Source organism: Xiphophorus hellerii, chromosome 2 (assembly GCF_003331165.1).
Source record: "Xiphophorus hellerii strain 12219 chromosome 2, Xiphophorus_hellerii-4.1, whole genome shotgun sequence".
NCBI lineage: Eukaryota > Metazoa > Chordata > Actinopteri > Cyprinodontiformes > Poeciliidae > Xiphophorus > Xiphophorus hellerii.
Window position 1 is genome coordinate 17,157,271 of NC_045673.1, and position 26,493 is coordinate 17,183,763.

Below are 26,493 nucleotides of genomic sequence, written 5' to 3' on the forward strand. Positions count from 1 at the left end.
ATCAAACCAAAACCAGTAATTAATTAAATCAAATTAAATGTTCCATTAGTGTTTAAAGACATGGTAAGAAGACGAGTTCATATGTGACAGCATTCTAATTAATAACATTAACAGCACCTAGATTAAGATTTGCTTAGATCTTGGTAATATCATCCAAAGCAAACAAAAAGGAAAAAAAAAGACTATGATGACAGTAAAATAGGTGAAAAGGTAAATGAGAACAGAGCCTTAAAAATATTCTCATGACTTCTCATCAATATTCTCAACCTTTCCTCATTTTGTCAAACTTTTTTGTATTTAAGAGAGATTTTTTGAGAAAAACAAAAAAGTGCAGGATTGTAAAGTAGAAATAAAATGATATTTGGATTTCGAAAGGTTCCACAAATCAAATCTAAAGTGATGGGCTGTCCACTCTGATAACACAAATAAAACAATCCATCTGGTTCACCTTACAGAAGGACAACAACCCCAAATATATTAACCAAAACTGATAGAGACCTTTTCTATCAATGAAAGTTGGTTTTAGAAAGCTTTGATTCAGTAGTGCTAAATAAAAATGTAAGAATTTAATTGTAGAAAGATTTGAAACCCATGTTATTTCACAAAAGCCCCCCAAAAATATATGGAAGTTTGTGGTTGGAATGTAATAAAATGCGACTTCTACAAGTTACTGCATATTTTAAAAGCAGATTACAGCGACTAAATCTGCTTTTTTTGATTTGGAAAATGTCAAGCAAACCAAAAAAGATTGCGTTGTCCTTTGACTTAAAAATATTCCTACCAGTGTGTTCCTGCTACAGTTTCATAAAGCATAAACTCGGCTTATTGTCTGTCCAGTGAGGGGAAAATGCAGGTTGAATTCTCCTCTCTCTGTGGTTCTGAGCTGCTCATGGGACGTGTGTGTATGTGCTTGATGTCCAAACAGGACCTCTGAATGTCCCCATGTGGATTAGTCTATTGCTCAGAGCAGATTAGATAAACCTGGCAGAGCGTCTCTGAAGCTCCGCCAAACAAGATACGCTCAGTGACAATTTCTGTACACTTAGCTGTGCTCATAGTGTGCTTCTGTTCTCCAGAACTTTTCAGCCTTCATGGCCAGCTGACTCTGTTTGTAGCCTGAAATGGTATCAAATTTCAGTCGATGGGACATGAACACGTAAAACTATTAATAAAGTTGTTGCTTTACTCGTCTTGGATACTGGCAACCTGACAACAGTTGGTGTGACCTCTGATGCAGCACAACTTTCCTCGCCATATTTACAGTGAATGGGGATTAAAGTGTCTGCTGTGTTTTTCATGTGCTATAAGTGCTGTAAGTACAGTGTGTAAAAAAAATAAACCATATTTAGAAAGAAAGCGGCTAAGGAAATGTGAATACTTTAATTTATAGATTTCTTTCTGCTTTTTGTAATAAAGTATTTAAAATCTTGGTACAGATTTTTCCATAAATGCATGACTCCAGCTCTGCTACGCAGACTGACTGAGCGGCTGCTGCTGCTGCTGCTGCTGCTGCTTCAGGGCGGGTTAGTGAGCACTCCATCTGATGCTGGCAATTTCTGGTGTTTGGGTTTTAGGTCAGCTCTGTTCAACTGAGATTCAGTGGAGAATTAGTGAGAAGAGCAGTGAAGAAAATGTAGGAAAGCTGTGATGATTTCCCCAGAGGGGAATTCTGCAGTTTTTACACCCACAGAATAATTGTAAGGAATAAAAATCTGTTCATTGCACTGGATGTTGAAAGACTGCAATGTGATCCCAAATGTAAAAGTGTTTTTTTTTTTGCAGCACCTAGTCTGACAACCTTACATATATAAGCATTTCTGCAAAGCCAGATGTGTCTGAAGTGTGAAAACCTTCTAATCTCATAAGAGTTGAGTTGCTGCATGAAGACATGAGTAGGAATCACAACTTTAACTCACACAGCGGTTCTTAAAAACAATATGAACATGACTGACACACAACAGTGCATTGACCAGAGTTTGTAGATGTTTGTCATAACCTAATTCCACCTGTTTTGTGAATTCTTGATCAACTTTTAATCCATTTTTATGGAATGCTCTATGAAATAAACATGTTAATACACAATGATCTAAGTTCAATTTCAGCTCAAATACTTTAGGGTCGCAGTAGAGAGGCTGGACCACTGCAGCACGGCCCAAACAACGGTGAAGGAAGAGAAGACTTAGTCAGGCGAGTTTTCATCAGCTACTCACCTTAACGAGGGTGCAGTTGTGAGCAGAGGCGTCTATCTTGGCCGTGATGACATGTGACGTCCAGTGCGCCAGCCAGTAGTCGATGGCGACCATGAGGGAGTGTTTTAGGAGCTGTGAGAGGAGGAGCAGAGTGAGGAGGAGGAGGCCGGCGGAGGACAGGTAGGTACCGCAGGAGCGCCAGGGGATGGTGGCTCGCTGACGCATCACCTGCGACAGGTTGTCGTCATCTTCGCTGTCCAAGGATTCCTCTGGAATGAAGAGCGAGATGAGTTGAAAGGTCAAGCAGCCTCAGCTTAATGTGGTATTTGTTTTACAGGTACACTTACACAGTTTTTTTTTTTTTTACTTTACGTAAGTCGTCTTATTTCTGTGTTTATCTGAAGTGACTTCTCAAATGCTCTCTGACATTTAGATTGTTCCAGCTTTTGCTCTTTACCTCTTTTTATAATATCACATACATTTTTATGATTTCCCTCATTCGTCTTTGTTACAAAGTAGTTTTAGGGCAAAACAACTAACAAAGACAGAGAAGAGACTTTAATAAATTGTTCCATGCTTAGATAATTATTCACACCGTTTGAACTTTTCAAATTTCCTCACTTTACAATCACAAACCTCAATCCATGTTATTAAGGTGTAAAGTCACAGAACAGCACAAAGTTGGGGATTTTTTTGTTAAGAAGAAGGTTTCCCCCCTTTTTTTTGACAAAAACATACATGTGTAATCAGTCCACTGAACTGTAGCACACCGAAAGAAAATCTAGTTCAACCATTTGCCTCGTTAGTCAGAGGTGCCAGTGGCTCAGTGGACAGGGATTCCTGTAAGCGGTGAGTTCCCACTTTGAATCTCCACTCTGTCTGTCTCAGTTGTTGTGGCCTTGGGCAAATTACTTCACCTGCCTCACCTGCTGGTGGTAATCAGAGCGCCCGCTGGTGCCGAATGGTTTTCAGCCTTGATTCTGTTAGTCTGCCCCAGGGCAGCTGTGGCTTTTATATAGCTCACCACCATCAGTGCATGAATGGGTGGATGACTGATTGTAATGTAAAACGCTTTGGAGTCCTCAGACTTGATAAAGCACTATACAAGTGCAGGCCATTTACTATATGCTAGTTATGGTAACTATGTGTGATTTAATCTCAGTGTAAATCCAGCTATTCTGTGAAGGCTGCAGAGGAAACTCAGTAAACATCTATGACCAAACAACACAACAGAAAGGTCAGGGATGAAGTTGTGGAAATATTTAAGGTAGGGTTAGGTTATAAAACATCCTGGAGGAAAGGCTAATTCATCATCAGAAGAAAATGGCCAAAACAAACAGGTCAAGCATTTCTTAATGGTCCCTGATAATTCTGGAGGAGCTGCAGAAATCCACAGCTCAGGTGCATAATAAAACAAAACATCATGTTTAATAAAATGTCTCAAGTGAGCATAACTTAACTCTTATCAACTTGTTGAATACTCATCAAGTGGTGTGACCTTTTGGATAAAAATGCTTGATAAATTAATCATGTTAAATCTATGCAAAAAAAAAAGTTAAGTATTAGACAGAATTTTGTGAGGATTTTGGATTGTAAAGGGTTAACGTTCAGACGTTACTCCCTTTCTGCTCAAGCAAACCTGCAAACTGAAGACAGTTTTGAACATTTGTACAGCTGATTTCAGTGTTGAAAAAATATGATCTGATGACGTCATGATTCTTTAATGTATGTTGGTTAACAAATGTAATGCTGAGCATCACATTAGTTTAAGATCAGTTTAAGAATATTGTTTATATACACAACTCGACTAACTTGATAATTATGAGTAAAGTTGTAATGACGTAATAAAATACTTAACTCTGTACTGTAAACCTAATTAGTTCTCATTCCTTATAAAAGTAGGAGTAAAAATCACACCACAGCTTTTTGCTCACGAAACAAAACAAAAAGTAAAATTTTTCCTTCAACTTCACGATTGTGTGCTTTTTTATGTTGGTTTATTCCTGGAACATTCCAACAAGCGACAAATAAACTTTGTGGTTGCAATGTAGCAAAAAGTTCAGGGAGTATGAATACTTTTGCAAGGCACTGTCTGCGGAGGGCTGCGGTGTCTCTACTCTACTCCAAGCAGATGCTCATTCCCATGGGGTTTAGGGAGCTGGTGAAAATACTCTTTCCATCTCTTCATCCACGACGTAGAGTAAATATAACACATCACACCATGCAGCAGGCGTTGGCGCATGAGGCTGCATGTCAGTGCCTTCTGGGCTCAGACATGCTGGAAGCAGAGGGAGAGCAGAAGGAAATCAGGCTTAATGACAAGCAGGGGTAAAAGGTCAACAGTTACCGACAGCCATGCTTTCATTCAGTCGCCTACCAGAAGCAGGAGTTAGGAACGTTACAGAGGGAAGTGAGAGAAATGCATTACTACAAAAGAACGAACGTTTTTCTCAAACCATCCATTTCAAATCCACACATTTGCAGTTTGCTACCAGCATCACAATGCCACAACGGCTGCTCTGTTGTCAGTTTCTCTATCCAAACCATGCGTTTTCTGGCCACACCTGTTTGCTCAAAGGCAAGGACGGCAACTGCTGCTGCCGGAGACATCGCACAAGTCCAGCCCGGGGTGCCACCAGCACGCGGGAGACAACACAGAGCACAGATAAAGAAAGCAGCACCTTCTGCTCAATACCTTCACCTTTTTGTCAATGTCAGACACAAACACACAGAGTCACAGCAGGACGCTGCTGGACTGAGAGGGGGTGACATTTCTGAGCACTCTGTAAGTCAAAGCGAGAGCCAAGAAGAAGACTGAGATTATTTATCTATTCTGAAGTGTTTGCATCAACCATAATACAGAAATAAAAGTACTAGGAGTCACGTGGATTACTACAGACTTACACATTAAAATAAGCCTGGTGAGCTTAAGCTTTAATGTAACAGATGCTTTTCAGTAAACACAGCAGGTGAAGGTAAATGTCATCCTGCATATTATCAGCCAGGATGAAATCAGAGAAGCTCAGACTGCAGTCATGCATAAATTTCCTCCAGCTGGTTTGTTTCCCGTCTCCTCTCACCTTCTTCGTCCTCCTCCGTCCTCAGAGCTTCTCTGGAGTACATGGCCCTCCGCAGGTTTTTCCTCTCCAGATCCGTCATGTTCTCTGCAACAGTTTCCTGGGAAAAAAAACAGATTCAGGAATGGTTTATGCACAGTTCCAGGGAAGGTTTACATCTCATCATGGGCATGAATGCCATATCAGTTTCATGTTTTGAATAATCAACATTAACCTGACTTTGATGCATGTGAATTTACTGTGAATTTGTATTTGGTGATGTTAGAACACTAAAATATGTTTCAGCCATCTGGTTGTTGATTTGAGGGAAGGTTAAAGACTTCAGTCCAACTTGAAGGTTTGTTTTACTGGTCAGCATCCTCTGGATCCCTCTCATGTTAGGCTTAATGTGTGCTGGTTTCTGGATTGTTTTGGGTTATTCTGACCAATTTTCTTTACGTAATTGGGGTTCCAACAGGACAATGATCCCAATTACGTATTAGCACTGGTTTTGAAATGGAAAAATCAAGATAAGAGCTGGTCTGCCGGAATGACCTGCATGTCGACCAGCTGAAAATGTGATTAATGTGCTTAAAAGTTGCATCTGTGGTACAAAACAAAACTAATCCTATCTGAGATGACTGATCAAATATTCACTCAGAAATCTTGTTGACGGCTACAAAAAGAATTGCTCCTTGCAAAGAGATGTTTACTCAAATATTAATGTATGTGTGTATGAATTTTAACCTGCATGTATGATCCGGTTTAAATAAAAAATATAATTTTTAATTTTTCTACTCAGTTCTTCTGTTTGCTGTATAATCAGTCCACTGTGAAAAAACAATCTTCCCCATGATAAGTGTACATAAACTTCTGACCCGGACTGGATATATTTCTCATAATAAAACCACTTATCTAATTCTCTCTTTAAGCTCCTAGAATGGCTTGCTCAGAAATTTCTCAAATTAAAAGAAGTGGTGTTTTACTAAATGCTGACTCAGAGTCATTAAAAACTCATTAATACTGTGAGTGCAGGTCATTAATCACCGTCTCAAACTCCCGGTCCTGCCTGTGCATCAAGGTCTTCCACTGCCTGAAGAGTTCTGGTTCAGAGTTCTGGATATCCTTCAGAGTCCCTTCAGTCTGGATCGTCCCATCTTTCATGGCAATAATCTGACATGAAGAAGCACGGACACAGAAGAAATGTGTGCACTTTAGAGATATCTTGGTGATGAAGCGTCTATAAAATGTTTGAGTGAAGGAAGACAGACTGAGTGGTCCTACCCAGTCCGCATGTGGCAGATACTGCAGTTTGTGTGTGACCAGCACCACCGTCCTCTTCTCCTCCCTCAGCAGATTCAGGATGCCATCCTGCATCAGATGGTCACTCAGATGGATGTCTAAAGCAGAAAATGGGTCATCCTAAAAATATATAAGCAGACGTTTCAAAGTGCAAGAAAACAACCATCTGTCAGAACAAACAGTGGAGCGTAAAAGTCTGCACACCTCTGATAAAAACTCCGGTTTTTGGGATGTGGAAAAAATGAGAATGAGGAATGATTTCAAAAGGTTTGTCACCTCCAAATTGACACAAATTAGTACCTTACAAGAGAGTTAATGCCACTTTGACTTTCTCACATTTTACAGTGTGTTTTAGTTGATGCACAGAGAGATTCATACAAAGTGGAGGAAAAATAAATAAAACTCAATTTGCACTGTACTCAACACTTTTATCGGGCCATTCTTATACATGAAAATACCTTAAGATATATGTTTTGCATGCATTTTCCCCCACTTTTATTTCTATGAGTACATCTCAGTAAGACAAAAGTCTCATTTTTAAGAGCAACCTGCTTCACATAGACAAAAAAAAACATCAATATGTTGCTCAGGTCAGGGTAAAATGTAGTGATATTGTTCTCCTACACATTGCATTTGCAAGTAGCGCAAAACATTCAGTTTACACACTTTCACATGTTAGGAACCAAGCAAAATAGATTGTGTGGGGGGGGAAAAAAGTAAGTCAAATGAAACAAAAATGTCCTAAACGACTAAAATCCATCAGGATCTGACATCTCAGAGTCATCTGCTCTGAGCTGAAGGAGGATGCTGCTATTTTTGTTATGCAGGACAGTTTCAGGAATAGAATCACGTCTGACCGAATGCTGAAATATTAAACCAATCAACCAAAGTGACTCTCTTGATAAAACCCTCTACTCTGTGTCTGTACAGACTCACCAGAAAGACAACGTTGGTCTGCTGGTACAAGGCTCTGGCCACGCTGATCCGTTGTTTCTGTCCGCCTGATAAGATGATACCCTGCACAAGAAGATAAGAAGAAAAAGAAACCCAAAGGTTATTGGTAACGGTGAATATGAACTTAAAAAAAATAAAAAAAGACAATTATTTATTTCCATCATTAGAAGTGCAAAAAAAGAAGTTGCAGCAGGACAGTGCTTTGACTAAATGAGGTCAGTCCAGCTTCATGCAAGCAGAAAAATCAAAGCCTTGCTGCACAATTATGATGAAAAATGACTCGAGGACTTATGTAATATGTACAGAATACTCCAGGTGGTACTGACCCGCTCACCGATCTCTGTCTGGTCTCCTTGTGGAAGGATGTCGATGTCAGGCTGAAGGGAGCAGGCCTCAATGACAGCTTTGTATCTGCAAACGCAGAATACAAATGAGGGCAGAAATCAGCTGGCAGACAGAAACAATGCTGCTGCTCGCCAGCTGTCATTTCAATGATTTTATGTATCAGCTGCTGCTAGGTATGCAGATCACAACCCAACCTGAAGCAAAAGCAGAAACAGCAGTCGCTGCGAGATGAAGAGGTCAATCGAGTTGATTTCTGCTCCACACAGAAAGCAGAGGAGCTGTCCATTAATATCATTTGAATTTAAAATGCAATTACTAAACCTTGCAGCCCACATTGTTTATCAAATGCAATCATCTTTACTTGATGTGCAATAGCTCAATGTAATGGAGCCATATAAGGGTTATAATGACATAATTCCATGACACAAAAAACAAACTAATGCATCATGAAATCAGTGCTTCAGCTTTAGGAGAGCAGCTTTGTTTCTAGAGCAAGAATTATTTGTCGATTCTGTTGCAAAACACATAGACAGGACTCCTTTAGATGCACTTAGATGTGTTACATTTTAATTAAGTTTAAGACAAACAGCAGATCTGTGTGCCAAGAGTCTGATCTGGGAAAGGCTGGGTTAACAGGCACAAATGGCCACACTAACGTAATGATCAATTCGATGAAAAAAATCAATTAAATAATTTGTATAATGGGTTGCCTCATAGCTCAGTGGTAGAGCAGGCACACCATAATGCAATGGTGTCTCCGGTTCGATTCCTGGCCCGTTTAGTGCTAATAAATAAAGACCACTAGAGCCACAAAAACCTTCACTAATAATAATTATTTATAAAATGCAAATATGTTTCTTCCAGGTTATAAACCACTCAGTCTCATAATTGTAAAATGAATGTTGACCTTTATTAGAGTGATCTCTGCCACATTTAAAAAATCAGAAAGTGATTTCTGTCGATTTTCCAGCATTAATTGTATTAATTGTTTTTATCTTGTAACCAGGTTCCTATGTATTGCAAATTTTTTTGCCCAGGTCCCTCTTGAAAATGAGATCTAGATCTCAACGGGGTTTACCTGGTTAAATAAAGGAATATATATATTAATCAAGAATAATTAAAAATTGGTTTTACAGCCTAATTTTAGGTCTAAAACTCTCATAACCATCACTGGCCAAAATTAATAGTCGTTTAATCTGATTTGATGTCATATTGTGATAAAAATAATTGTTTTTACAATGTTTATAAATGTCAAATTTCAGCTGAATGATCATCAGGTTTTTCTGTTCATTAATAACATGACCTCAGAAGGTCATGTCTGAGGATGTTTGTGTGGCATTGCAAACAGTAGCTTATCCACAGAGCAACACAAACCAACGATTGCATATTGTAGCTGGCATCGAAGAAGACACACATCACCATGAGAAACACAAACATGCAGAAACACCTTGCTGCAGCGGCAGACAGTGTGTCTGTATTTCTCCAGATAAACCAAACAACATGACAAAAATGGTAGCGGCAAAGCAACAAGAGGCTTTGTTTCATAGAACAAATCCACAACAACAAAGCTCACAGGGCCATTAGTACTATATGAAAGGAGGGGAAAATTATAAACAGTCCATTAGACCTGCAGAGAGGCAGGCCTGTTGCCATAAGAGCAAGAAAGCAGCCTTTCAAACCAACCATTTGTTGTAAAATTCATGAGTGTGGGCTTGACTGTGCGCTAGCGGTGCTGTGTTTTTTTTATTTTGGAGACACAGGTGTTTCTCAGCATGTGTTGTTGTGCCAAGAGTGATTTAAAGAGACGAGGTTGAATTACACACCCTCTGTAAAATCAAATAATCCTCTCTCAAAGTGTTTTACTGTCAGGTCAAACAGTAGCTTTAATTCAATCAGGGATCAGCACTTTCAATTTTATGAACAGGCTACTGGGACAACAGAGGCTGTATTTTCATTTAACATCTGGACATGACAGCTAATAGGTCATAATAAATACTCAGGCAGTGATTAATGAGTCCACCTCTGACATTGTTATCACTAATGCTGTGTGATCACAGGTGTGAAGAAATAAGTCCCAAGACAAAAATGGCAAACAGCAGCATTAAATTACAATGAAGTGCAACTACACAGTAGAAAATTGGGGGATCTAAATATAATGCTTTCATGCACAAACAATGCTGCATATGACTGCAAAATGCTCTCTTTAAGTAAGTTGCAACTTCTCAGAATGAAATGGTTTTCACTGAAACACTTCGACTGAGATCTTTAATCTATGCAGATTTTGGTGTTTTTTTCCTGAATTTTCTGTGATTCCTTCAGTGTTATGCAAGGTCAAACCTCAAAAGAACTCTGTACAATTTTGCTTATACAGATTTAAAATATTTTTCATAGTATACTTTAACCCCAACTAGGGAAAATCCTGTATAAATTCTTGCTTGAATTCCTGTTTTTAGCTGAGCTGCGATGTGTCCAAGTTCCCCATTTAAAGCAGCTACGATCAGTACAAGCTTCACAGAAAACATCAGTTCTGACTGTGTTAATTTGTGTGCGCTTGTAAGCAGCACTGGAATTTGCTTTAATTAGCTCACTAATAAATGGATAAAATACCCAAACGTTTGGCTAATAAGAATAACGAACACTGCAGGACTCCACTAATGGCCTAGTTGGTGACATTTGACGTAATTTGCTCTGATGAACCGTGCAAGTCGAAAAGGGTAAAATCTGGAAAAAATACACAGGAATGAACCTCTAATTGCAGGTAAGAGTTTACCTTGATTTTATCATTGGCATTTCAAAGGTGATGTTCTCCACCACAGAGGAGTTCAGCAGCCAGGGCTTCTGGGAAGCGTAGGCCACAGGGCACCTTTTCCTGCCACAGATTCAGTGAACACACAGAGTTATTAAACAAACAGGATAATCTCTCCATGTCTACATTTTTACTGCTTAATGGGCCTTCTGTTTCACACATGCGTTGAGGTTCAGGAGTTGTCTAAATCTCTGCATCACAGGGACTCCTCGACCTTAGAGGGTGACACTGCTTTGAGATGTCTCCAGTCCTTAAACAAGTAGTGCAGGGAACATTAGAGGCCGTGGTGTGCTTGTGCTGTCAATATGTAGCTAAGGGTCAGGGCCAAGTAGGCATACAGAGAGAACAGCTGGTGGATTTCCCGATAAGACTGAGTGCGAGCTTTCAGCTTTTAATGATGATGTGTCTCCAGGAGGATGGGCCATCACGTTTGGACTCACCTGATGTCTTGGTCCCCTGCCACTGCTTCTCTGTCTGTGGGACTGCAGGGAAAATGTCAAACACATGACAACATCGAAACATTAGGCAGACAATAGATTATTGACCTCACCGTGTTTCTGCAATGATTAACATAAAACAAACACGCCACGTAGGACCCGTTTTCTCTCTCCTCGCCATGGCAATCACGTTATTGCTCAGCGGCCCAAAAGCGAAAAGGCAGAAGTCTGCTCTACATGAACACATCTGCCATTAACAGTAATCTTGTCCTTCCTAAAAATAACGCCCTCATCCTGTTCATCTTCCTGTAATTTGCTGATATGGAAATTAGCGTCAACCTGCTCGTTCTCAGAAGATCTGATTCCAAAAGACGAAAATCAGAGCGCTAACAGCAACTCTGAGCTTCATGCTTCCTGGTATCCTGCTCATCTTGTCTTCATGTATCACTAAATAATGCATTTCTGAAGGTGGACAAAAATACATTGCTTTTTCCAACAAGTTTTTCTGATTAGTGGGGATGTCAGGTTCACGTTAGCTTGGCACGTTTTGGCTCAGTACAGTCAAAAGTCGAACCCAAACACCAGTAATCCAGAAAAAATTATCTTTATGTTAATGAACAGTATTATTATGACGTTCGATTTAATTTGACCTTTGACCTAGTCTAATTGCCAACCCTTTAGTTTTAGATACTCAGTATTTTATTTATAGGTATTTTATTAAAAAGATGACACAACATTAAATATGAACATAAGTTGTTTGCATTATTTGTTTTTCCAGGACACATGTAATATTCAAATTAAGACAAAACTGAATTTTCTAATTTTTTCATCCTTTTCATAAAAAATAAAGAAATGAATTCTTGAAATATGTCATCTTGTGCGCCTTTAATCATGAAGATAAATTACTTTTTGACTTAATTACTGAAATAAATTATCTTCTTCTCTGATATTGAAATTGATTGACATGCACATACTGTATATGTTTTTCTGTTAGGATAAAAGTCGATTTAAAGACAGTTATCTTTCTCATTCATTCATCACAGTTTAAAAGTCATTAACATGTAGCATAAAGCATAAAAGGTTATCAGATAACCTTTGAATATGATGTTTTTGCGCATCATCCGAAGTAAAGGCAGAGAAAAAAGACTCAAGCTGTGAAGATGTAAATCCTGACATTGTGACTGCGGATGTAATTCTGGAGCTGAAAGCAGCGAATGACATGCTGAGTTACAAATAGAAACAATTATCAAATGGGTGCTGGAATAACCCTCATATAGCCGTCAGCTAAAGAGCAGCTGTCACCAAAGCTTTATTTAAAACGCTGATTTATGCTTAACGTCATTGTTTCAGCACCACAGCTCAGGCATTTATCTTTCTTTCAAAAAGAGTCCAGCACAGAATCCTGAGCATACAGCAGCTTGAGTGTTTCAGAAATCCAGCCTGCAAATATTTTTAGTGCATTTGAGTCAGCCTGAGAGCTGCAGAAAATGTTCTCTACGGCCCAACTAAAAATACATCACAGTGTTGGCTTTCGTGTTTGGGTTTGGCGGGTCTTGCTTACCTTTCATCGCCTTCAGATTCAAGGATGGGCATACTGTAAATAAGAACAGAACAAAAAAAAAAAAGCTAAGGTTTAATTTATGGTTTTACTTTTTATGGTTTGGAAAGAAAGAGACACAAGGAAACTGCAACGATTAATGTTACTCCACAAACATAATTTTACTCCAGAGTAAACTGTACACACAGGTTTTGCACATGCTCAGTTGAAGCTCTGGTGTATTTTTAGGTATGTTTGGTTGACACCTCAGTCCTGACAAGGTGACTTCAGTCACATCTGTGGATGACTCGAGGGTGAAGGACTATTTTACTGCCGTTTTTTACTGCAGCAGCTACAGTAACAAACACTCGTTGTGGAGGGGAGAGGAGGAGGCTGACATTTAAGAGGCTCTGATAGTTTGCTCTTGAACGTGTAAAAACACAGCTGCTACATGCTGTGTCAGACGAAAGAGAAGGAAATGGGTCAACAAACAGTTTGGTTATATTCACACACAAGGACTTTCCACTGAATGTTAGCATCTGGCTTCGTAAGGCATTTAATAGAAATTTTATAAATAATACCAAAACAAATAAAGTAAATTTAAACACTCCAAAAATAGAAATGAAACTGCTACTTACGGTTATTTCTCAGAATGGGTCAAAAAGATTTATGTTGCTTTATAATAACACAAAACACTACAGCTGCTAAAGGAACTGGGAAGATGGAGCCTACCTACTGTCTAAACCACTAATACATCTCTTCAGGCAGAAGTGATTTTATGCATATCAATAACAGCCAGCATGTCGTTATAGATTTTACTCTTAGCAATATATTTGCAAAGGCAACAAAAATATGGAGAACCCACAGATAAAAACAATACTGAAAGTCTGTGAAAAACACTTCAAGCAATAACATTATCAAATCTCTTCACCACAAATCACTTGAAGGAACTTGATGCCTTGCGGGAACATCTGAGTGTTTTCCATCCTGTAGTCATTGTAGTGGCATGTTAATCATGTTCTTGCTTGATTGAAGCGTAGAAAAAGATTTCTGATTTACTTTAATCAACACCTTGGAGGATTGGGGGTAATCTCAGAAGAGCAAACATGTGAGGGAGTCCTGCTTCTCACTTCCAATCAGCCGTGAGAAACTAATCTTCAGAGGCGATTCCCACAATTTGAAACTACATCATTAAGACTTAAAGTGGCGATAGAGGGGCAATCCAGTTCCCTCCTTGTGGTGTTTAATCTTTAAGTAAAACAGATTCAAGATCAGGATTTATTTGTAGAGTATTTGGAAAGATACAAGGACTTGTTCATGGAAAAATTGGAAAGTCTCCACGACATGCTGAGGTTTGACTGATGAATGTCAACAAACTTGATTTTGAATCGATTTAGAACTGGGTTTTGTAAGTTGTTCCCATTGCAAAGGCTAACTTATTTAACTGCCTTGTGTTTGGTGTAGGGAGATGTGCAGCTTTGAGGAAAATCTGCTCCAGGATCACCTTTCGACACATCTGCAGTAAACAGAATTTGACCTGCAGCTGAATCCTCCTGCCACAGATTATTTTTTGGAAATGTGTATTATTTCTCCTGCGTAAGCATTTCAACACTCTCATCACAACATATATACCACAAACACAAAACACTGCAACAAAATCTGTGCAAGAGCTCCTTGACTTCTGTGGCAATGGGCAAATCAAAATATTAATCTCATGCTACTTCATGCAGGTGCTCGGTCTGCACCTCAGGATTCTGAATGATCATAGCATTTAAGTCTGATCCACATTGAGCTACTATCTGATTAACTCAGCTAATAATCATTTGACCATTTTATGGTACTTATAGACTAGTTTAACACATTGAAGTTTTACATCTTGGTCAATGAAATAAAATAAACAATTTCAAGACATGACAGACATGAAGAAATGTAATCATCCTGATGCCGCTTCATCCTAATACACATCTACTAAATACCACAGGAGCACATCAAAACTGACTAAAGTGTTAAAGAAGTTAAATGTGAACTTTTTATATTATTTAGTCTTGTTGTTATAATTGCCTGAAGAGCAAGTTCAGCTTTAAAGCCTAAAATTCCAGCGTGTTGTTTCCTGGCTCTATGTCGCCAGGCTGGTTTCTTGCAATGTTTATTCACAGGTTGAGATGTTTTCAGGGAGTAAATGAGGGCTGGCATTTAACAAGGCTCAAATGTTTAATCATCTCCAAACCAAGAAAGCAATTTGTTTTCAAATGTCAAGAGTAAATGTTAAAAAAATTCAGCGTGAGTATTTTCATCTGATGTACCTGAAAGCACCACCACTGATCTTGAACAGCAGCTGGAATTATAATTGTCCCTTTAGTGAGTAAATTATCAATAAAACAAACTTCTAAAGCCCCGGGGGGACGGAGCAGGGCAATAGACTCATGAACACCATCAGCAGGGTTGTTACAGCTGAGTCACAATCACAACTTATTTCCAAACCGGTCAATGAGAGCATCATTATGGACCTGACAGCCCTGCAGACTCACCCCCTGATTACTAATACAGTCTCCCCATGCCAGGCACAAGCCCGTCTTATTTATTCTCCATTGCCTTTCACTTTATTAGCGTTTCTAATCTCAGCACTTTGTTTTTGCTGCCTTCAGTTCTGCACTGAATAAAGAGAAAGCTGTCCATAATTTATGTAGCAACGACGGCTCAAAGGCCAGCTCTTCCTTTGAGGTGTAGCTGCTCATCCAAGCGTGCTTCAGCTTTAATGTGTTGGACTATAGCACTGGATAACGACAGCAAATGTGGTGGGCACACACAACAAAACTCCTCATCGTGTGTGTCTCAAGATGCCAGGAGTCACGACAGCTACTCCTCAGCCTCCCAAGGACACATGATCCAGGTGCCGTTTGACCCAAGACAACATCAGAGATTGTGCCAACGTGATCCTGGCACCGGAGCAGCTGGAGTGAGTGAGTAAGTGAGTTTAGCTGCCTGCCAACAGCAGCTTTAATCAGAAAACCCTAAACTACTGTGACAAATGGAGACTGATGGCTGCATAATTGAGAGAGCCGAAGAGAAATTCAGCAACATGGACGACTCTGGACTTTTTCAGGGCAAACAGGACTTCACTTTAAGCTGAGCTAATTGAAATGAACTCTGTTTGTTATGGTTAAATGAAACTAAGAAATACATGAACTGCAGATGCACCTTACTGATATGAAATCAATCAATTATTCCTGTTTTAGGTCAGTTAGGATTATGAAATTATTTGCTAAATGCCTGAAAAACAAAAGTCATTTTTAGATTACATACATTTCTTTAGTGTTTGGTAGAATTGCCTTTCAATGTGGGTCAAACATTGTGGGTATTTTTTCACAAGCTTCCATCAATAGCTTGCTGAAGCTTGTAGCCAATTTCTTGAGATGTAACATGTAAGAATAAGTCAGTCTCCTGGCTTACACACACATTTTCAGCTTAGATCAGGACTTTGTGATATATAGTCAAAATATTGACTACAAAGTCTTTAAGCCACTTTGTTATTTACTATGCAACAGTATACACCTGAATAGGAATATATATGTACACATCGATGCATTAGTTTCTTGGCTGCTTTAGTATTTTGTGTTATTCTTTCCTCACCATGCCATCTATTTGACCATCCTGGCCAAAATACTTTAATGATCTGCAGTAATTAGGGTCGTTGTTCCTGAGTACATTTGTTTGTTTTTGCAGTAATAAGTTATTCATTGTGTGGCGGAAAAAGGAACTAAGTGAGCTGATTTGTAAAAAAACCAAAACTGGCCTGTTTTTTTTATTTAAAACTTTAAAAATAAATAAAATGCTTACACAGCAAAGAAAGAAAAAAAAAGCAGTGAAACAGAAACACAAGCTTCTTACCGGATGGAATCTGTCCTCTATGGTTCAAGTGAGCCCTATTATTAAACTACTTGTTTTGACAGTTCAGGGACATTCATTGTCATTTTTTTCCTCTAAGCCTGGACCGCTCAGTGTGAGTCCAGTTCTTCTCACAGCCCCGACAGATGATCTCATTACCTCTGTCTGCCTCTCTGTGTAGGCGAAACGACTCAGAGACAACAGAGAAAATATCCACTTACTCTGTGACAACAATAACTCTTTCTTAGAAAGCTGTACATCAGCTCAGGATCTAGTAGGATCTTATCCAAAACTAGAGAGGAATTTAGAGAAATTTTAAAGATAGGGAAAAAAAGGTGAATCGCTCTGTGATTTAAATCTTTAACACAAATACCTGACTGACTCTAAATATGCAAAATACATCCGGAGTTGAGTGACTGCTTGGAGACTTTAATGAGCTGTTGCAGCTGTCTGACTGACAGGAAGCATGGCTCCAACAACAGAGCTGTCAGTGGAAACAACAGGAAGGATTTTAAAACTCCTTCAAGAATTTAAATAAATACGGTGTGAAGGAAAAGATGGACATTTTTCCCAGTCAGCTGTGTGCTTAAATTTGGAACACGTTCAAACAAAAACACAAACATCCATTTTGCAAAGAATTGAAGGCTTATGGCGGAAAGTAAATGATGCAGTAGAAAATGGATCTGCCAGCTATAATGCACTGTAGTGAATTTGGGTAAAGCAGGACGTAGGAGTGATGTATTTTAAGTATTTTTTGGGTTTATTTAGCAGATGTTGGTGTGCAGTAAATGAACACCCCAAATTCAGTTTACTGGAAAACTAGGAAGTTAGAATAAACCAATAAAAACAATTTTTAATGCGGAAATCCTTTTCTATGGTAACATATTTTCTGAACTACCAACTTAGGAAAGAATAAATCAGTGTTAGCTTAATTTAAAGGAGCCAAAAAGATGTCGAGATGGAAATTTTGTGTAAATTTGGCACATCTTTAATGCAGCTGATGTTTTAAAGGTGAGAAGAAATGGAGCAGAAGATTACTTTGGTGTGGTCCTGATTTGCAGGAACAGGAACCGCTTAGCTTTTCTTCCCCGGAGCAGCTGGCTGAATTTGGGTCAGTGGTGCTTAAAGCAGTCCCCACACTGCTCTGCGTCTGTATCCCCAACCATGAAAAATACAAGCCACTAAATCAGCTGGGTTGCATTACCCTAAAAGTCCAATTCTCTGTATCGCTGTGTCACGGCAAGGGAGACCTGCCAAGGTGAATTAATTGCTACAGTCATGAGCACAGAATGTTTTGCTGCACAAAAGTAGAGCAAGAAGTCCCTTAACAGAAAGCAGTTTAAATAAGCAAATAAAAAAATATATAAATCCAACCTGTTCCAGATGACTGTTCCAGAGACTCTCTGCATTTCTCCCAGTGCTGCCAGCAGTAGAGACGACTTCCCACAGCCTACCTGACCCACAATCATGGTCAGCTTTCCTGGCAAAAGAACATCAGAAGAACAGTTTTACTGCAAGTTAACAAGAAACTTTTTTAAAGAGACAAACTGGGAGAACATATTATAGGTACTTTGTTCTTTTATTTATTGAAGCTTACCGAAGGGAATCTTAATGTCCACACTGGACAGTGTTGGTGGTCCATCTGTCCAAGTGAAATAACCACTAGTTATCTGAAAACAGTTCAGAAGTCGAGATAGAAAACATGAAAAAAAATAAATCTGTGTTTCATAAGAAACCATAGTCAAGTAGCATAGTCGTTTTTATTATTATTATTATTATTATTATTATTTTAGAAATTTAGAAAGCATTTTAAATTGATGTAAAATACTTTTTTCTGTATTTTTCTGACATATTTCTGAATTTGACAAGGCTGTTGAAGAGAGGCCATTCATAAAGCAAAATGTTTAAATGTGTAGAACATGCTTTGATGAGACACTTGAGGCCAATTAGTTCAGTTTTGAAGAGCTGCAGTCACTGAGCTGCTCCTTTCAGAAGCCTGATGATTCTGCTGATGCATCTGGTGAGAAACAAAAACTAATCCCATTTTCTGTGCACCATTCAGCAAAACAAGCAGAGGCACAAAACCTACAAAGATGATGAAGTAAACTGATTGAAGCCTGTTGGGTTTGCAGTAAAATGAAGATACATGGAAACACAGAGTGATATGGGATTGTACATCCTGAGAAAATGTTTCATGCTTTCAGTTATTTCTTTTTTTAATATGCAGCTATGAGAGGTGAGCTATAAAGTGTTTGGAATCATGATGATATTAAGGTAGACATAAAAATATTCAGAACTGTTAAAAATAAAACCATAAGATATTAAATGAGGGGAAAAAAGCAGCAAATTATGAGTTGTTTTTTTTAAATGATGTAAAAGTTGTGTTTCTAAATTAATTTTCTTTAGCTGACTGAGGGTAAAAATGGCATTTTGGACGGTGAAGGTTGCAGATCTATGGCAAAAATTACTTACACAATATCGCTGCAGCACAGATATTTCCTAGGGCTACTTCCTCTCATGCAAGGAAATCTTTAAAGGTCATCATCAGCAGTGAAAAAACAGATAAAAACACCCTCACCTCCTTTTATTTCATTGAACTGCAGAGTGTCCAACAGCTGACCTTTAACAAAAGCTAAACCTATAGAGGTTTTCACGCTCTTACAACCGTCATCTGAACTCTCTGCAACAAGTCAGGACTTGTTCCTGACCAGCTCAGGTGGGACTCATCAGTCTCACCTTGATGCAGATGTCTTGGTCCACCTCCTGGGAAGGCCCGTCGCCCTCCTGGTCGCCCTGTGAGCTGTAGTTGTTCCACTCGTCCCTCGGAGGGCGCTTCCGGTTCACCACCTTCAGTGGCTGGAAGTATCGGGACAAAAAGGAGGAGGACGACGAAGGGAAAGGCTTAGAGGATGACTAGACGAGGGTTGTATGATAACCAGAGTGAATAGGAGGGTTAATGGTCAAAGGTAGCGGTCGGGTGGAGGAAGAAGACAACAATCAGAGCTAAATAACAGCTCAGGCAGAGCAGAATAGAAGAAACAGCGAGTCAAGTGTTTCCCCCTCATTTCCACGGCAAAGGCAGCCAGGTTTGGATTTACCCACCACTGCCTGGTATCTGTTCTGGTTGTGGTTACTGCAGCCAGACGACATGGTCGCTTTGGGCTCCTGTTCTTCTCCGATCTCATCGCTTGAGAAAAACTCGCTGAGCTTCTGAACACTGAGAAACAATAAGAATCAAAGTGAGAATTGATGGAAAAATAATAACTCAAAGACTGGTCTCTTCATCTGCGTAGAATCCTGATTCTAATCGGGTCTCTTGGAAAAGAAAAACTGACTTGAGATGAGTCAGTAGTTCATAATGAATAAGCCCTCATGAGTTTTTTCTCTTTCTCTGCCTGACACACACTCACATATCTTGGAGTCTTTCCAGGAAATCCTTCCTTTCTGCAGCTAAATGTCACATAAATGCAAAATACACCAGTAATCAACCTCAATTAACACTAATTTGTTCAATTTCACACACAGTAAACATGACAAGCACTTCAGTTTTCAACAATACAGCATGAGATGAGCTTCACAAATTGCAAGAACATCACCAACCATTGAGTACTAGGTTATGCAGTAATAGTAGCATTCTCATCATGTTTTCATCATGATCGTTTTTTTCCCTGCTTAAATAAGTATTTCTATCATATTTATGCAAAGATAAGCCACACTGAGGAGATTTTCTTTTCTTTTCCTGACACAGTTTAAGTGTGCCACATTTCTCTGTCCTTAAAATAAGAATCTCTAAGGATCGCAGGCAGCGTGCCCGCCCACTCTCTGCAAAATAAGGTCCTCTAGTGATACTGGTGCACACCAGTGATGGGACATATCTGAAGAAGAAACGTGTGCAATGTGTGATCAAGGCAGTTTCTCTCCACGATTGCAGAACTCTAGAATCTCTCATCATTTCCCAGCAGCACGATTGGAGGAAACAGTTTTGAAAGCAAAGTGTCTTTGTTACTACTTCAGTGTTTCTCACTAAATTCAAGTGTGTGCTTAGACTTCCTTGAAGCACTTCAAGAAATTAAGCTCAGTTCTTTTTAATTTTTTTTCTTTCACATTTGGTTTGACATGTTTTGCTTTTGGGGTCATGATTCTGTGCTGCTCACAGCTCCTTGGAAAAGTATTTATAACCCTGGAACCTCTTCCAAATGTTGTCACTTTGAAACTACAAACTTCAATGTAGTCTATTGGGATTTTATGGGTGGACAATGAGGACAATGAATAAAAAACAATCAATAAAAGCCAGATTTCTGGTCACAAATAATAGCTGTCTTGTTCTCCAACCTGAGCTGTGGATCTCTGCGGCTCCTCCAAAGTTACCACAAGGCTTTTGGTTGCTTTTCAGATAAAAGTTTTTTCACTAAAGTCAGTCAGTCCTTCAGATTTAGGACTGAACTGTTTATTTGAAACGTATCAACCAATTAATGCCCTCTAAGAAAAACTTCTGATGACTTCACAAATTATTAGTGGTTACAGTGAGATCTGTTTAGTAATTAGACAATTAGGCAACTTATTTTATTTAGTGGAACCATAGTATAACAGACTGAAAGATAATTATGACTTTTTCTACTTCCCGATTGAGCTGTACTTTGTGCAAAATAAGATAAACTGAGGTTTGTGGTAGTAAAATGGATGTATAAATACTTCACACAAAGCAGTGCAGAGTATCCAAGACATCTTTTCAGCTGATTTTCTTCGACAATAAAAGCATGTAGGCTTACAAATGGATTTAATATCCTCAATTTCCTCTAGACAAAGACCTTGCCTACAGCTCAGCGTAATGAGCAGAGCTCTATGAGCGGCCGAAAGGGAAGACATGATTAGAGACTGGTGGAGGACGGACAGACATCTGCAGCCTGATCGCAAATGATGCTTACGGGTGTCAAAGTAATTGTAAAGCTCTTGGCTGAAATGAATAAATCGTAGGGTCATCGAAACAAGATGGCAGAAAAGTGATGGTGTCAGTCCCAGGATCCAATAACGAAGCAGCTCCATCTGCTGTGGGGAAAAGGTCAAGTGCTTCATCTAATCAGGTTGTTTTTCAGCACTCTGCTCATTCTCAGGCGGGTTGCAGTTTAGCTGTGCCTTTAGCAAAACTAACCACAGACATTTATTACTGATAAATGCTTAAACAACCACATGAGTAAATAGGCTTATCGGTGTGTCTCACCTCACGAGGGCCTTGACGGTGGAGCGCACCACGCTGGAGAGGAGGAAGAGCGGGGTGACCAGGATGTGGAAGAGAGACAGGGAGGCGAAGGCCACGGCTGGGGACAGGTCAGCGTCCTCTGAAATATGGACGTGAACCACAAACGTCTGCAGAATGGGCAAATTGCCTAAGGTTAGTCTGAAATAAATCATCTCACTTCCTTGAAGCTGACAGTCAGGTGTGACCAGTTCAAGGCAAAAAGTCTCAGAGACAAACTGATCTGCTGTCGAAGTGTTGTCATCTGTTGAAGGAGGATCGAATCAGAGATGAACTGTTTGCCTACATGTGTCCCTGAGAGCCACCCCCCCTGCTTGGGGGTCTCTGTCTTTTCTGATTTTCTTTAACAGCCCAAGTCAGCGGCCTTGAAGGACTTCTATTAATACAGGAAGGATTTAGTGTGTTGCTGTCAAGTCGCCCTCTGAAATGCTTTCCGACATCCAGGAGCTGTCCATGCTTCACCGAGGGGGTAAATACACAACACTGTGAACCGGTCACCAAGTAAAATACGAAGCTGGGCAAACAGAAAGCTAATTTAAAGTGAATTAGCAGGAATACTCACCGTCAGCACAGCTGCAATCGGGATAGCTGCATTCATGAAAACTGGAAGCAGGAAACACAAACAGGAGGAGGATGTGAAGACTTTTCCAGGATTAACAAGCAAAAACAAACATCATGAGGCAGAAAAGAAAGATTTTTATCAACTAAGCCATAGTTTTCTCATGTACGCTCATAGATAGATTTGATATTGAACAAGTACATACATTTACACATATAAAAATGTAACCCATATTAAAACGTTAGAAAGAAATGTAACTAGAGCAATTTTACTTTAGAATTGCTTTTGTGAACTTCTAGTTTTTCTTGACTTTCTGTTTGCCTAAAGTTGTTTTTTTTCTCTAACCTTTCAGTTTGACATCATACGTTTACAATAGAAGTATTTATTTTCATGCTATACACACTTTTTGACTAAAGGTGCAACATATTTGTCCACATCTGAAATAAAACTGTATTATGAATCTTGTTATCTTTGATATTTTCCTGCCAACTGGCAGCATGCAAACAATATTAGTCAACAAAATGTTTTATTCCAATGAAGTTAGTCCCAGCAACAAAACTCTGACTGCTCTTCCTAGTTTGCAGTAATTGATTTCAGACAGAGAACAGTCTAGAGAACAGTGAGCTTTTTAAATAAAACACTTGATGTCTGCCTATTTCTGATGATAGGCAAATTAATGACTGCTATTTTTGCAATTTACTTCAAAAGTAGTTTTGTTGAATCTCTGCATTTTTCTGCTACATGCTCTGTTAAATCAATAAGGTTTTCATGATAGCATACTAGATATTGATGTGTACAGGGCAAAGGCCTGCAGGCTGGTGAGCTCCTTGCCCCTCGTCTCCTCCACGCTGTCTCGGAAGATGTGCTCCCAGGCGTACAGCTTCAGCAGCTTGATGCCACGGAGAAGCTCGTTTGTCTTTTTCAGACGCTCGCTGGAGTATTCCTAAAGTGTGGAAACTGAAATTGAAGTCTGACACATCAAGGACACAAACTGCACACGAGGGAAACACACGAGCAGCCGCTGGAGCTCTCAAGCAGTGGGGGTACTGGAGGTGAGATAGACTTTTGTTGTTGAATTGTCTAAAGTCCAACATGTTTTAAGGACTTCTGCTGCTTCAAAAAGCGGCATGAGTCTCTTAACATCTCCTTTTCACATTCAGTAACATATTTTCTCTCTACTAAACAAAAACATTTCTGATATCAGCAATCAGAAATGCCTTATTTAGCTTGACTGGAAAGCAGTTCAGTCCACTCCAGCTGGTTTCGACTGCTTTAAATACAATAATCTGACATTTAAGATTTTTCAATCTAGAGGACAGAATAAGCCATCTCTGCCTGCTTTATAAGAATAAAACAAGATATAAACACTGTACAGAAACACGCACCAGGGTATTCTTTTGTGTTTGTGATAGCTTTGTGGCTACAAAGTATTGAACATGGAGCTAGCACGGCGATGACGGTGGCTCCAATCAAGGCACTGATTCCCAAGAGGTAGTAGAGGAGGATCACCCCCAGAATGATCTGAAAGGCAATGAACACATAAGTTAAATATCGTAGGAGGGAGGATTCTCACTGTGCTTTCAGTGAGAAGGTGTGCACTTTTACAATGCCCAGTGGCAATCCTACTCATGTGCCGCACATATAGAGTTTTGTGGCAGAGAGAATAAAGAACGAAGCAGCAGAGAGACGATGTTCGAGCTTTTTATTCCATACAGGAAGCTGCAAGACAGCAAAGGACAGAGAAACAGATCCTTGTGGATTTTATGTAGTGGTCTGGTGTACCAGCTTCTGATGTGATTTAAATGTAACCTCAAGATTTAACATTGTCATTATTTATGAAACAAAATGCTTTTTAAGAAGCACATTTGCTGCTCCAAATGGATTTAAGGCAAGCAGCCAGATGCTATGACTCTAATTAACCAAGTATCAACTCAGACCATAATGATCAAATGATCCATTTAGGGAGCAAACAGGTGTTTACACAGTGCCAAACAGGAAGGAAACCAGTAGTGACATTAGAGATGCAGTTATCACTTCCATCAACAGGATCTGACCTTTAGAACCTGTGCACCCTCCAGACACTGAATTTATCATAAACTCATATATATTCCCAACCATTCTAAAGTTAATATGTGAGGCTATCTGCCAGACAATTAAAGCCTGAATGAATTTGGGTCACGTAAGTAATAGTGTTGAAAGGAGAATGAGATTAAATTCCTCCACAACGATTTTGACCTCATCTTCAGTAAATAATGATTGAGCCAAACAGTTTGTGTGTTTTTGCCCAAAGTAATCGATGGTTTGTAGGTTTTATAAGCTTCTAAAAACCAGGTTGGGTTTATTGTATCCTGTTCTGTAAAATCTGATTGTTCAAAGAGGGATCACTTTCTTTAACCACGAACTGCATGTGGTGAAGTGAAGTGCAGCCACTTAGATGATCTCCATATTTACCAGGAAACATAAACCATGTACAGATTTTTACATGGGAAGAAACACACAAAGAAAGACATGACTTTAAGATTCTTTAACATTCCTCACATCAGCTGTCGTCCCATTAAGTGACATAAATGCAACAAACTACATGTTAACCTCTCTGACGCTTTGCACCGTCTGTCGTTATTGGCACGGCAATAATTGCACACTGACTTCAGGAAACCAGAAAAAGATGTATGTGACACCTCCCCGTCGTCAATGCTGACAAGATGATGTATGTCGCTGGGGTCGAGGTGGCTGATTCTCTTTTAGTCCCAGGCGAGACAATCATGCAGACTCCCCCCCCCAACCGCAGTGTCTGTCAGCTCCTCACATTACAGAAACCTGATTTAAAAGGGTTCACTCCACACACAGACAGCGCACACAGGACTGAGAGCAGCTTTTCAAAGGCATCAGTGCTTTCAGACCACAGAAATGCCGGCAAGGAGGGTCCCCAGTGTCCGAGATAAAAGCACAGAGCTCCACCCGGAGATTTTTGAGATCATTTTGAAGGGAACAAGTCTAAGCCTCTTCCTAATCCAGACAGCAGAGCTTACATGTTTTTTGTGCGTGTTTTTCTATCCTACGCTGGTACCATGGAAGATTCAGAATTTGATATAAAAATAAACTTTTTGAAATATTATTTCTAGTACAGATGTATGTGATGTCTAAATGAAAAGGCCTTTTTTTTTTAATCCAAGGACACAATCGAAATCGGCTGTCAGTTCCATCTTCATGAGTCTCTTCCTTTTCCTGATCATGCCCCTTCATTCAATTCCTCAAGTTTCCTCCCTCAGAGATGCTGATATTGATCTCCACACAAATCGAAATGAATATCTCCATTCCTAAAATATTCCCAGAAGGGAGAAGATGAGGAAGGGAGAGGCATTTCAGGTCGGAGAAACAAAATTGTCAGCATGTGAGATGCTCTAGATTCCTCTTGCTACAGATACTGAAGGTTCTCATAGCAGGAACAGCACTTGTGTGTTTGATGGGATTAGAAATGACAGGTTTCAAATAATATTCCTGTCATTTTTTGTTTGTCAAAGTTTGGTTGGAGAGAAATTAGAAATTAGCTGTCAAACCTAAATGTCAAACATTTTTGTCTGCTGTCATAATATACGCTGCTCACAAAGATGCCGATTTGCTTGATGGGAAGAACAAAACTATGGGGAAGCTGAATTTAAAAACACCTTAAAATAAGTTTATCTGGTTCCTGTGTGAGTGAAAGCAGGCCTCACAATACTGAGACAAACTTCTGATGCTGTGGAGGATGGGAGCTCCTCTAAGATCTGGACCAGTACAAACCAGTCACACTGAATAATGCTGCAGGCAGAGAAACATTCTCAATGGCTTCTCCATTCCCTTTAGTGTCAGATATACTCAGACTGAACCTATTCAAATGTGGTATTTTATATATCATGTAAAACCAGTTGGATTTTGACTAGAGTTTTTTTTCATGTTAATTTGCCAAATTTGATTCTGTTTATTTAATCATCAATGAGTCTAGCAAATAGTACATTTAAGTTATCCATCTTCTTCACTGTTTGGTTCGTTATTATTTGAGAAGTCTTCCTTTTTAGCGTTTTTAGCAATACAGAGATATTTGTGAATTAATTTTGGGCATGATTTCATCTACAGTCAAGTTTTAACTCTTAGATTTTTAAAGATTATTCTTTTTTAAAATGTTAATCTCA

The 26,493-nt window shown here is 39.3% G+C and overlaps 1 protein-coding gene across 1 annotated transcript in view; it reads right to left on the reverse strand.

The window, feature by feature from the left end:
• The window catches only part of abcc8 (ATP-binding cassette, sub-family C (CFTR/MRP), member 8), a 67,083-nt gene that overhangs the window by 13,127 nt on the left and 27,463 nt on the right, over window positions 1–26,493 (reverse strand). Inside the window, 18 exon segments of the mRNA XM_032585511.1 lie at window positions 2,211–2,458; window positions 5,270–5,366; window positions 6,293–6,418; window positions 6,530–6,667; window positions 7,484–7,564; window positions 7,828–7,912; window positions 10,617–10,715; window positions 11,093–11,134; window positions 12,651–12,683; window positions 17,886–17,991; window positions 18,109–18,181; window positions 19,248–19,424; window positions 19,614–19,728; window positions 21,730–21,875; window positions 22,328–22,368; window positions 23,105–23,267; window positions 23,710–23,760; window positions 23,762–23,845. Of these exon segments, the coding sequence (XP_032441402.1) occupies window positions 2,211–2,458; window positions 5,270–5,366; window positions 6,293–6,418; window positions 6,530–6,667; window positions 7,484–7,564; window positions 7,828–7,912; window positions 10,617–10,715; window positions 11,093–11,134; window positions 12,651–12,683; window positions 17,886–17,991; window positions 18,109–18,181; window positions 19,248–19,424; window positions 19,614–19,728; window positions 21,730–21,875; window positions 22,328–22,368; window positions 23,105–23,267; window positions 23,710–23,760; window positions 23,762–23,845 (1,905 nt within the window).